Genomic DNA, 13,494 nt, shown 5'->3' on the forward strand with positions numbered 1-13,494 from the left:
ATTTGTTGGACCATGTTCTAGAACAACACATCTGGAGGACACCAAGTTGGACGTGGTTGGTCTGGATGCATTTTGGACAGGACTTTGGTCTTACGTGCTATACCTCCATCTTTCGTTTCTATTGTCCTGCAGATAAATACCTTTAAGCAAATTTTGTGGCTATAATATGAGGCCGCCTTCTCCAACCTTGTGTCCTACAAACATTTTAGATTACAAGTTCTATCATCCCTGATAACTATTCGTGCTGGCTGCGGGTGGTGGGAATTCACAATATCTAGACAGTGTCCCCAGTTCAGGACAACTATGGCTTCCAGAGCTCTTTTGTCGTGGAAAATCCTTGCTGCACACAGGGGGCATGTACCTGCAATATTCAGATGGAGCACCTGCTGTGTTCAGTTGAGAAGAAGGCAGTTCCCGGAAGTCAGGGCTTTACCGCTTTAGACACCTTTGGTTCTGTTCAGGGTAGGGGTTCTGCTCCTAGTTTTGCCACAGACAGCTATTGCAAAGGACTTGGCTGCCCTATGGCCCTGAACCTTCGAAGCAGTCTCCTAGCAGAGCACGTCCAATTACTGCTTTTCCCTCTGGACCTGAGGGCCAAGCATCATCCCTCAAGGTCCTTCAACTGATCCTTGGCATATTTTTCACTTGGGGTGTAAGGAGTCCTGTATTCCAGTTGATCACAACAGCCATAAGAGCTCGAAATTTACTTAAATTGGTGGTGCGAAGTCTTGGTATTCTTAAATGTGTACTGGATCACAATACCCACCCGACTTTACTACTCATCTACGTTGCTTACTAGTTGTACCTAACTAAATTAGCACTTACGGTTGTTAAAAGCATCTGTGTGGCTTGTGCTGGAAGAGGGAGTAGAGTGGCAGAGTCCAGCGGATTTTGAGAGGTTACCAGTGGAGGTTACTTGCTGACAAGAAATGTCCATGTTGAGATTGGCCAGATTTTCAGTAGTCCGTGATAAATCTGTATTTGGCAGACTGGCGCCGTGCACACTGTCCTGGTAAACTAGAGCTGAATTTGATCTGTTTAGGCGGTTTAATGACATCTGTACCATGGCTTCATTTATGAAGACTGAATTCTCACCACAAAAACTGTCCAATTTATTACATCCCATGATCTGCACACAAGCAGAAGAAAAGAAGATCTAAGTGGCTCAAAGTGTTAGCATTTCCTGTCATCATAAATCCCTTTCCCATATCTAAGCACGACTGCCAGGCAGAGACTCAAGAGCAATGTAACAAAGTTAGTGCAATGCAACAGAAAAAGCAATGTGCAACTCAATTCCATACCTGCGTTAAAGTTTCTTCTCTTGTGCATTGTTACCACTGGTTCCCAATGTGTGAATGGTCCCTCTAGGCCAGGAGTGTGGAGCTGCTCTAGTGCCTGAGGCAAGAAGGTGCCAGGGACCAGATTTCTTTCCACAAGCCCCACCCCTGACATAATTGGACGGACCCCTTTCTCTGTGCATAGAAAGGTGTGGGGCACCCATGCCAAGCCTCTCAGTGCAAGGAGAAAGGGGCAGCACTGAAGAGATAAAATTTGTCTCTGTTCAGAGGGAAATTCTGCTCTGGTCCCTGATCAATGATCTCCAGTGCTAGAGAAAGGCTTCTTTTCTGCATTTTGCAGAAAGCAATCCACTCTTCGTCCTGAACAGTTTCTGTCTTCCTAAAAGGAAAACCTGTTGCGATGGAGAGAGAGACCCATTATCACTGCTGCTTATCAGAGAGAGAGGATGGCATTTCCCTCCCCTCTGTCCCATGCCTCAATCCCAAGAAAACTCCCCACTCTCTGAAGGAGGTCTCCTCTGCCAAAGTTCACCTGCAGGGCGGGGACAGTGATATTCACCAGGATGCAGGAAGCAAATATCAGCCCCCTTCCAATGTACTCCAGTCCCAAATTTTATCCCCCTCTATTATTTAATTAAGGTTGTCATTTTCACTTTTAAAAACATCAGATCCAAGTAAAATATTTGATGGATAAGAAAGATCCACTCAACTGGCCTCCCATTAAGATCCAACTTTTCTTTTTTCTTTACAAAGCTTTATTACATTTTATTTATTTATTTTCCAACTTCAACTGTTTTCTGCTCTGCTGCATGAATGCTTCTGAGGTAACTTGTGTGTGTGTGATAGTTTCATTTTGGAATATTTTCTGCTTACATAATTATTTTTTCCTTTTAAAAAATGTGTGTTGTGTTTCTTCCATACCACCCAGTACTGGAGTGCACAATTCTCATTTTTTCTAGGCTTTGTTTGTTGCTTAAAAGGGAAGAAACATTCTGCTAAATAATTAGAACCCCAGCTCTGCCAAATTCACCTTCCTGGCTTATTCAATTTAGGAATGATCCTACTTCCCACTTCCTTGTTTTCCTTTATAGCCCTTTTCAGTCAGATCATAGATTTTCCTTTGTTTTTTCTGTGCCTGCCTATGTTATGTTACTTCTCCTGTGTTCCTAGTTAATAGACTATACAATAACTAAACTATAAAATATAAGGAACCTAATGGTTGAGAGTCCACAGTGTCTCAGCAAGCAGTTCTTCAAAGTCTGCTACGCAAAGTCCTTCCATTGAAGATGCCATAGATGGGACCTAGAATTTCTGGCATACTGACCAGATGACCCTTTACAGGAGATATGCAGGTATCACTGACTCACATGCCCCTTATAGATGTGATACAGGTGCTACATGTAGTTGAAATAGAGTGATTTCATCACATGAATGTTCCATTTCTTCACCCTTTCACTTTTTAGCTGCCATTTCCATGGGCTAGGAAAGTGCCCATCATTATGTTTTGCTTTCAACTACAAATTACATGCCAGACCCAAGAAGAATGTCCATATGAGAAGCCACCCCTGTACCTTTCTATAACATGTGATTAGGGTCCGAGCTATAGCACCTCCTCTTCCCTTTCCCACTCCTCCACTGCCAGCAGCCACTCAACCCATCCTCCTCCCTTCTCCTAATTGTCAGTCCTCAGCCACTCCTGATCACCCTTTCTCATCCATCTGATGCCAGTGCCTGTGCTGGTGAGACCACCAGTAGCTGCAACAGAAGTACTAAGGCTGTAAAATGGCTTATCTTCAGTCAGGCCCCTCAACCAATTGTCAGGCTGCCAACACCCACCCCCCTCCCCATTTCCATCACCTTTTTGCTGTGCGAGCAAAAGCAGAGCAGCATTGTGAGATGGAGAGTCCCTGCCTGGTTCATCTCTTCCCTCCACCTAGACTGGGCCTTTGACACACCATGCCATCTCTCTCTCTGCTTCCTCCCCATCTGTAGTCTATGGAGAATCACACGGGCCTCCCTCAGGAGGGTTACAGGGAGGCTCACTCAGGTAATGTAAGCAAAGGAATTAAGAGCATACCTCGTTGTTCCCTGACGAGATCACCACAGGAAGACTGCTTTGGCGGCTGTGCTTCCAGTGGTGCAGGATCTGCTGTTGCAGCTTGACCATTTCCCGCTCCTTTTGCACCAGCCTCTGGCTCTCCCTGAGTCTTTCCAGGTTTTGCTGGTAGTCCTGCAGCTGCAGATCCAGCTCCCTTCGGTTTTTGCAGAGCAACTTTTCCTGGCTCAAGCACTCTTTCTCCTTCTCCAGCAAGCGGCTCTCTCTCCCCTCACACTCCTGTTGCCGCTGCTCGCATTCACGGTGCCAGCGCTGCTGCTCCTGCTGAAACTGCTGCTGGAGTTTGTGGATGTTCACGAGTTCCTCCTTGGATTTGAAGTTCCGGTGCTTTTCTTGTTCTGGAAGAGAGGTGCCACGAGAACCGTGGGCCCTGCTGGATCTTTCATGCTCCTGCAGAAGCAGCTTATGGATCTCAATGTGAGTGTCCTGGATGGTTAAGGCTGCCTTTTCATTGGAAACAAAACACGGTCCATCAGCCTCAAGGTTCATTTGGTAGAAACCAAAGCAACACAATTTACACAATTAGAGCTTAACAGCTTTTCCTTTTTTGTTAAAGCCTATTCCTCGTGCAAGCTCATAATTATTTAACTGTCAAGTAAACATACCAAGTCAATATTCTGCATTAGCAGCCCTCTGGCTTACTTCACAGCTTCTGCCTCAATAGATAAAACTGCTTTGCAGACCCTGACTCATGTAAAAGTGAAGATCAACGCTTATTCTGAAGTGTGATGCAGATGGTTTGAATATACATTCTCTTCCTTCACTCCCACCCACCCTCCCACAAAACATGTTACACTGTAATAATCATCTCAGAACCACTTCTACCACATTTTATAACATACATCTATTCTGAGACCCATAGATATGGGGACAATTATCTGAAGGAATGCCTACACCCCTATGCACCTGCCCAAGGACCACTAGGGCTTCCACAGGAGGTAACTGATGCCTCATCAGTGAGGGTGTTCAAGGAAGGCTGGACATGCACACAGTAGGCATGTCATGAGCGGAGCCGGCTGGAGCCAGGGGTCAGACTAGATGGCCTGGGAGACCCCTTCTGACTTGATCTGTTTCTATGTTTCTAAGTTCCAAAATCAGAATCAGAGCTATTCCTTTGATAGACAGCAGTAACAGGGCCTTCACTGTGGTGGTGCCACATCTTTGGAACACTTTCCTTAGGGATCCTTTCTTGGTAGCTTTTAAAAGGACTGTGAAAACATTTTTATACCAGTCTATGCATGATTCATTTGATGTGCTGGAAGTTCTAACCACTGCTGATTTTTAACTTTGAATTGTATTTTGTAGCATTAATCATGCTTTCTTGTTTTATATATTTACATGTTTACATTTTCTTTTTGCAAGGGCAATATTCCTTGTACAATGTAATAAAATGCATTATATAAACAGCAAAAGAATTTTTGGCCAACTCTCTCTGTTTCAAGCTGCCTCAACATGGACCATCAACCTCTTATCCAGTATCAGCACTTTAAATCGAGACACAAATTGGAAGCAACTCAGATCACTTCAAGTATGTGACATAATCTTTCCCATAAAGGTTTTCCATATTATATTCCATAAAAAAGGTAAAGGTAAAGCTTTCCGCTTGACATTAAAGTCCAGTCATGCCTGACTCTAGGGGGTGGTGCTCATCTCCGTTTCCTAGCCAAGGGAGCCAGCGTTTGTCCACAGACAGTCTCCATGGTCATGTGGCTGGCATGACTAAACACTGAAGTGCAAGGAATGCTGTTACCTGCCCACCGAAGTGGTACCTTTTCATCTACTTGCATTTGCATGCTTTCGAACTGCAAGGCTGGCAGGAGCTGGGACAGAGCAACAGGAACTCACCCTGTTGGGCAGATTCGAACCGGCGACCTTTCGATCAACCAGCACAGCAGCACAGCAGTTTAAACCACTGCACCACCTGCAGTCCCTAGGGCTGCTTTAATTGTATTATGGTGTTTCTAGATGTGACATACAACAGCAACACCAGACTTGGGGCAGGGGGAAAGTAGCATAGCTCCTGCAAGCAGAACTTCCAGGGATGTCCCAGGTGTTGACTGCTCAGGTACTAGCTCAGGTACTAGCTCAGGTTGACTGCTCAGGTACTAGCTTGTCCTTTTCCTGGTGTGCTGGAAAGCACTGGGAGGGGAGAGCAATGCACAGATATGCATCTCACCTTCCTGGTCCCTGTACTTCAAGGATAAGATCTGACCTATCATTTCAAGGAATCGCACAAAACCCAGAGGAGGTTTTCATTTTATACATAGACAGATTGCTACACAATGGTTAATTTTGCACTGCAAATCTGAAACATCTGTATGTTATACTTTGGGCACTCAATTACAAAACCCAATAAAAGTGCCATAGCAGGTATTACCTGTATGCTGTATAGGAGGCGGGTTAAATTCTGGATAGTCTGTACAACCTAGCAAGGAAAGGACAGAATTTATTTTTAAGATTACAAAATATGCCAACTCTAATCCTAACGTGTTTCATAGTGGAACCAACTAACCTCAGATGGCAAAGAAGTGGCAAAACATGAGCCTCCTTCCTACAAACATACATCTTTGTTAGAACTTTTGTAGAACTCGATTGCCACCTTCTGGACAATCTTACAATCAGCAGTTTGCAGTGTGGCACATGTGTTGATTTATTTTTAAAAGTGCACAGATTATAGAAATAACCAGGAAAGTAATAAGAAAAGGAGGAACACTGAAGCTGGAAAGATGGAAGTAGAGCCAGAGAGCCATAGTTGGCATGGGAAAAGGAATGGACACTGGCATGCCAAGTTCAGGGCCTTATTCTACATAAATGTGGGGCATGAATAATGCCAAAGTAAGTGTATCAAGTTCAGTACCTGGTCTGGCACGTCAGATTCTGCTAAGCTGTTTGCATCATGAACATCGGACTCACAAGGCTCATGCGGGACCTGTTGTTCTGGAACTAGAGAATCAAGCCATCAGGGAAGGATATGAGTCAGATTTCCAAAGCTACCTGCACATCTCACTTAATCATTCCGGATGCAACAAAAATTACTCCTAGCTTATTCTCTTGCCTTGCTACCACTCCGTCTTCTCCTGGTCCCATCTTTATCCCATTATATATCCCTTTCTTTACTTCCTTTTCCACGTTCTTCTCCAGTTGTTATATTTGTGTTTGTATTTGTTGATATCATTTAGAAATGATACAATGCCTTGCAGAAGTATATGCCCTCCTCTGACTCCCAAAATTTGGAAGTGAAAAAGCTTTAATTGTTAATGTTACCATTTCATGAGCACAAGATACTCAACACTGTGAAGAAGTAAAATACTGTTATTGTGGCACAAAAATTAAGTAAACAAAAACAGTCTGCCATTTGTTTGTTGTATAAGCATTCACACATGCACACACTCCAAGTAAGATAAATGCTTGGGAGAAGCGCCTTTGGCAACAATGACAGCAGTGGATCTTCTTGATTAAGTCTCTCTTGGGTTTGCATTTTGGATCCTGGAATTTTTGCTCATTCTTCCTGCTTCAGCTCTGTCAGGTTCGAGGGGGAGCATTGGTGGACAACAGCTTTCAAGTCTTGGCACTGATACGCAACTGGATCGAGGTCTGGGCTGGGCCATTCTAAGACTTGTTTTAATGTCTAAGACACATGTGTTTTTAAACTACCCTAACATTACTTGGGCTGTGTGTTCTGGATCACCGTCCTTTTGGAAGGTGAAGCTCCATCTGTCCCAGGCCTCTTACAGAAAGCAAGAGGGTTTTTTCTAGAACTTCCCAGCATGTAGCTTCATTCAGCTTGTCCTCAATCCTGACGATTCCAAGATGGCATCGGAACGAGACGGATGTGATTAACGGAGTTCGTTTATCACGTTGGTATTACTCGGCAGCAAGTTGTGGGAGACTCATCTAAGCCCTGTCAGGGTGAAGACCGATTGCCTGGGCGCACTTTTGGCTTGATGTGAGATGGCAATCTCATATCTGCTGAGAGCAATTCAGGTACTTCTCAACCGAGTAACACAGGGGGTGGTTTCAGCCCCTTCAGGTTCTCGACATCTTAGAAGATTAGCTTAGGATTTTTATTAGCTAGATAAGCATTGGAACTGCTGAGTAAATATTTTTTACTTCTTTCGCAATATTACCCATGGAAAAGCTGCATTTGTTTATAATTTGGCATTAAGAAAAGAAAAACCCTCCAGATGTTTAGGCGGCGACTGAGATGAGAGAGTGCTGAGGCTTTTGTCCAAGTTGAAGCTGAAGAAAAAGACTTTTTCCTCTAACCTAAGGGTATAAAATTAGTTTAAATTTTTAAGGTGCAATTACGTGATAGGAGTTCAAAGCTTTGACCGATCATTTTGGATATCTGTTTGGACTTCTGCCAAGATCAACGGGACACTGGCCAGGATATTTTTCACATTGTCGGATGCTTTCTTCTTTAATGTGACAACTGTTTGGGTGAGCATTCCTATTTTCCTTTTGCAATACTACTTGTGGAAAAACTGTATCTGTTGTCAATTGGCATTAAAAAGGGGGGGGGGGAAGGGAGAAAAGAGGAAGGATATGAGAATCTCCATTTCCTCTCCTGTGTTTCTGGGACCTCTGCCAAAATATTTGGCAACTTGCCAACCTTCTGACTGCTAGTGATCTAAAGAAAAGAAAAGTGGAACTGATCTTGGCTGCCACTTTGTGGCTATTGGAATTATTGCAACTATGGTAGAGCTGAAGAGATTTTTTTTGGAAACACAAGAATCTTTAACAATTTTACAAATATCCCAAAAGGTGATGTTGAGACAACAGGAAATCTTCTCAATAGTACAAAAAAGCACTTTGATAAGCTTGATGCTTCTTTTAAGGAGATGGTGATTGATATAGAATCCAAAACTGAACAAAATATACAAGAAATGCAACAAGTATATGAAAAATGTGAAACTGTGGATAAAAAGAAACAAATTTGGCCACTAAAGGAAGGAATTTTTTTTTGGAAGGATGGATGGATCCCGAATTAACTAAAATTGATTCTGAGGAAGAAGAAACAGTGAAGGTTGATTTGCAGCAAAAAACAGCAATTGGGAATAAATATTGACCTACAACAAATGCTACAATCACTGAAGATAAAGCAAGAAATAGTGAAGATTGAAATACAGACTTTGAAGTGGGTTGATTTTCAACAAATAACACCAAGGGGAGAAAGATGGGCTAGAGATGTAAAGTTTAAAAATATTGATTTTCAACAAACCCTATTAAAACAAAAGCAGTTTGGAAGAGGTGTAAAAAAGAAATCTTAAAAAGGAATGGTATAAATGAGTTGGCATGTTTATTGTGGTATGGAAAGGCTAAGGTATATGATTTTAACTGTGGAAGCTTTTCTTCATTTACATGTGTTGAATGATGAAGAGATTATAAGATTTAAACTGAACTAAGAAGGAGAATAGGAATGGAGTCCCCCCCCCCCCCGTTTTTTTTTTCTCTCCTTTGTGGGTGATATAAGGGAAAATGAGAGATTCTTTTCTTTTTCTTTTTTTCTCTTTTTTTATCTTAAAAATGAATGACCAAAAGCTAAGTTGTATGACTCATTTGTCTTTGAATTGCTATACTAGAAAATGACTATTATGGGAGTAGGAGGAGCTGTACTAAATAGATTTCTTTTTACAAGTGAGATATATCAAAGATTGTAAGGAGCTGGACTCTTATAAGGAGTTAATTGTATGTGATTAAGTGAAGTGTAAGCTAGATGAAACTTTAATAAATTAGCTTAAAGAAAATTTGTTTAAAAGATATCATAGATAATTGTTGTCGTTAAAAAGATTAGATAAGATGTCCTTAAAGATGCTAAATGGATGTTAGACATGTGAACATAAATTGGGTTAAAAGTCTTTAGTTCTTTTTTAAGCTTGGAACTATTCTTCTCTTTCACTTTCCTTTTTAGTGGATATTAGACTGGAATACTAGTAAGCAAAAAATGTATTTGATCGTATTTGTAACTATTATAATGAGGAGTTTATCTGTTTAATATTAGAAAAATGAAAAGATCTGGAATTGTGTAGAGTTGGTTAGATTGAAGAAGAAAGAAGATAATGACTTTTATCAAATTTGGAGAGTCTTTAATATTGGTCAAGGAAAATGGGACTCTGTAAGAAATGGATGGACTGATCTTACCACAGAAGGAGAAAGAAGATAGTGACTTCTATCAGATTTGGAACCTTTTTTTTTATTGGCTGGAGAAACGGGACTAGGTTTAGATCTAAAAATGTTTTTTAAGATTCCATAAATGGATCTGAATATGATTACAGAATGTTAAAAAATATGTAGTAAGGGGCTGACTCAGTAGTTCCGATGTTTGTGATGACTGATGTTTTTAATACTGTTTTAAAATTTAATAAAAAAGTACTGCAAAAAAAAAAAAATCCTGACCAGTTTCCCAGTCCCTGCTAAGGAAAAACTTCCCTACAAAACAATACTACCAGCACATGCTTCATTGTGAGACACTATTCTCCACATGGAGCCTTTCGTAGGTAGGCCAAAAAGTTCAATTTTGGTCTCATTAGACCAGAGAACCTTTTTCACATGTTTGCTGTGTTTCTTACAGGTCCTTTTGCAAACTCCAAATGACCTTTGAAAAGGGTTTGTTTCAACAATGGCTAATCTTCCATGAAGCACGTTTGTGAAGCATCTATTTGATAATTATCCCATTTCGGCTGTGCTTTCTCCAGCTCTTACAGCCTATTAGCCTCTTGGTTGCTTCTCTCACTAATGCCTCCCTTATCTAGTCACTCAGGTTTGGTGGACAGCCTTCTCTAAGCAGAGCTGTGGTTGAGTCATATCCTTCTATTTTGTAATGATGAATTTGGTGGAGCTCTAGCAGGATGATTTTTTTTTTTTTTGAATAAGCCAACTCTGAATGGTGGTTCTGCACAATTTTATCCTGGAGTTAGCTTCTTAGTCTTTATAATGCTGTTTGTTATATCTAGTTCTCCATCTACACTCTGGAGAAACAGAGGCAGGCATACTTAACCTGAGATCATGTGGCACAGGTGGATTCTATTAAACTACTTACATTACTATATGCAACTTCTGCAGGCAGTAGATTGCACCAGAATTTTATTTAGGCATGTCACTGGAAGGGGGATGAATGCTTATGCAACCAGCAAGTGTCAGTTTGCTTTTGTTTCCTTAAAAATGTTTTGCACCTTCACAGGGTTGATGATCTCATGTACATCGAGCGGTAACAATGCCAATTCCATCCATTTCAGATCCATGCTGCAACTTAACAAAATGTAGGCGATTCAATGGGAATGTGTGACTGTTTCTGCAACACAAACACACACAGACACACACACATGGGTTGTACAACTTCTTTTCAGCAGAGCTGTGACTCTGCACAGCAGTTGCCACTGTCAACACAGCTTTTCTAAAGGTCCAGAAATCCTCTGCATGGCACAACTCTACTATGATCAGAGGTATTCTTGAGCTTGCTGAATCTCATTTTATCTGTCTCCAAAGTCCCCCCTCCTCTCTCAGTGCTTTTTCCATTGTTGCTCCTGCACTGTCAAAATGATGTCATAGTACTGTTAAAGGCAAGACACATCACTACAGCTTTGCTCTACCTGTTTTTAATAGGCTCTCACTTTATGAGTACAAATACATATTTTTGATGCCACAGACAAAGTAGTAGCAATGTGAAGCCTAGCTACTAATACACAAAGTCAACTACCTTATTTTATCATATGTGGGAGTACTACAGCTCAGCTAACAAAGTAACTATTTTGTCTGGCTGCACACAATCATGACCATCCCGACAGCTGGTAAATTCCTGTAATGTTTGCTTCACTATTACAGGAAGCAGAAAAACTCTCTTTGCTGTTGCAACCACAGGCACGGTTCATCTACCACCCATGTTTCAGACACTATATTGATCCATAGCAGCATGTACCTAAGGGCTAAGCAGAACTATTTACATGGATAACACATGCAATGGATGAGCCAACTCTGAGAAATTATCTTACAGGAGACATTTGTCTTCATTTACCATATTTTGCTTTATATTTTGAAAAACTATGAAATGAAGAAGCATGGCAATAAAACACTGCATTGCAACAATCAAAGGTATTATCTCTTACTTACATTCAGTGGCAGGTTCACAGACTTCAGCTTCACTAATATTTGTCAGGCAAGATTTCCCAGTACTCTCTTCTGCTGAGAGGCTTGTGCCGTGCGTCTGCGATAACGTTACTGCCATGTGGAGGCTTTCCGCTGCAGAAAGACAGCTTGGGCCTTTAGTGAGTGATTTAGGGCGTGCTTCTAATTCCAGTGAATTCAACTGTTTCCTTAAACCAACTATGATACATCTAGGAATGAAGCACTCCTCCTTCTCCAAGTAAAGCAACTAAGCTAGAAGTGACTATGTCACCATTTTGAATTACGTCATTTTTGTCCATCCAGCAGCAGAACAGACACATAACCTGGGCTTACACAGTTGGCAAGGAAAAGAAGCTACGGTGGGTTCTTTTCCTGCATATGCCAGCTGTGCACTGCCTTATTTTCATAACAACTCCCCATTGTACTCCAGTCTATTTTGGGCAGGAGAAACTGATGGGGATGGCTTGTTTTCAGTCTTGTGTAACTACTTGCCCCAGAGAACTGTCCACAATCTTTGGAAAACAGCAGTGTAGTGGGACAAGGGCTCACAGGTCTGAAGCACCAAGGCTTTTTGGTTAGCAGGGATGATGACATTTCTCCTGGCCAGAAGACTTCCCTCATGCCTCTGAGTTCAGCTGCAAGCTTCACAGAAGCTGGAAAGAAATGGATTTGCCCAGTAATATTATACAGGTGTGAGCTATCCTTGCTGCAATGAAAAGTGTTCTGGTGTGGCTTGGGCTTGAATACATAACTAAAACTCATTGGGTTTCCATAAGGCTTAGAAGATACATCCGTAACACACAGGAAGGTGGGGGTGGGAGAGACGCAGCTGCCTACATTCTTGGACTTTTTTGGTGCACGGCTATAGAGAATGTGGTGACAAGTGCCTGCAATTTAGAGTTCCCCACTGGAAAATACTCAGAGCTTATATGCAGGAACAGACAGACAGTAGCACTGGGACACTGAGGAGGGACCAGAAACAGGCCCGGCATTAAGACGTGTGACAGCAGGAGATGGCGTACCCTTAGGCAGAGTGGCAAGTGCACAGAGTAGCAGCCTTACCTTCCTTGAGCGCAGCAGCCAGGAGTGAAGAGACTTGAGGAATTTCTCCAGAGTCTGGTTTTATAAGCAGGTGTGGTTCCACATGAACATCTTCAAACCCACTCATATCTCCAAGCTTTGCATAGATACCAAGCTTTTCTTCCAAGAAATTACAGATTTGCTGGTCCTGGTTACTCAAGATTGCTGTCATAGTACAAAACCATGCATTCTGTTAATGATAATAATTATAACAATGTGTACAATTAATCATTATTGCTATCAATATTTTCAGCTTAGCAGGCTGAAAGCAAAACAAATTTGATTTCTGTCTGTGTTCATTTATGTGCACATAAACACTGGCTTAACTAAATATTCCAAATGAAAGCTAAAACTTAGTTGTAATTAGAATATTGCTGTTTAACATTTATATGGTGCTGACAGTATGCTAAGAAGAGACATGACTCTTGTACAGGATGGAGCTTTCTTACATTTACCCACAAACAGGTGGGAGCCATTTCTGTGTGATATAATCCCATATAGTTGAAGCATTCACCTATGTATCACAGTCACCTAGTATTCCACCACGAGGAAATGGTTCCCATGTGGCTACAGGTGGTGTAGAACAGCCCTCCTCAACCTGGTGACTTTCAAAGGCTCTTGGACCACAACTCCCAGAATTCCCATTCAGCAGGGCCATTAACTGGAAATTCTGGGTGTTGCAGTCCAAATGTGTCTGAAAGGCACAAGGATGGAGAAGGCTAGTTTATAGCCTTGAATAAGACCTTTTTATTCAACCATTATTTTAATAACCAACGGTTTTAAGATGTTTTAGGATTTTTCCCTTAACAGTTGTACTTTCTATTTTTTCCTCCTTTTTCTTAAGTTTGTGATGTGTTTTATATTGTTTTAATAATTGAG

The 13,494-nt window shown here is 41.6% G+C and overlaps 1 protein-coding gene across 3 annotated transcripts in view; it reads right to left on the bottom strand.

The window, feature by feature from the left end:
- ARHGEF28 (Rho guanine nucleotide exchange factor 28) overlaps window positions 1–13,494 on the bottom strand; it is a 168,178-nt gene that overhangs the window by 24,649 nt on the left and 130,035 nt on the right. For all 3 annotated transcript variants that reach the window (XM_044446481.1, XM_044446480.1, XM_044446483.1), the window contains 6 exons: window positions 12,598–12,780; window positions 11,521–11,649; window positions 6,272–6,357; window positions 5,792–5,839; window positions 3,376–3,858; window positions 826–1,129 (listed from right to left, as the gene is read on the bottom strand). In XM_044446481.1, the coding sequence (XP_044302416.1) occupies window positions 826–1,129; window positions 3,376–3,858; window positions 5,792–5,839; window positions 6,272–6,357; window positions 11,521–11,649; window positions 12,598–12,780 (1,233 nt within the window). The remainder of the gene's footprint in view (window positions 1–825; window positions 1,130–3,375; window positions 3,859–5,791; window positions 5,840–6,271; window positions 6,358–11,520; window positions 11,650–12,597; window positions 12,781–13,494) is intronic.

Source organism: Varanus komodoensis, unplaced genomic scaffold (genome assembly GCF_004798865.1).
Source record: "Varanus komodoensis strain SLA01 unplaced genomic scaffold, ASM479886v1 scaffold5, whole genome shotgun sequence".
Classification (NCBI taxonomy): Eukaryota; Metazoa; Chordata; class Lepidosauria; order Squamata; family Varanidae; genus Varanus; species Varanus komodoensis.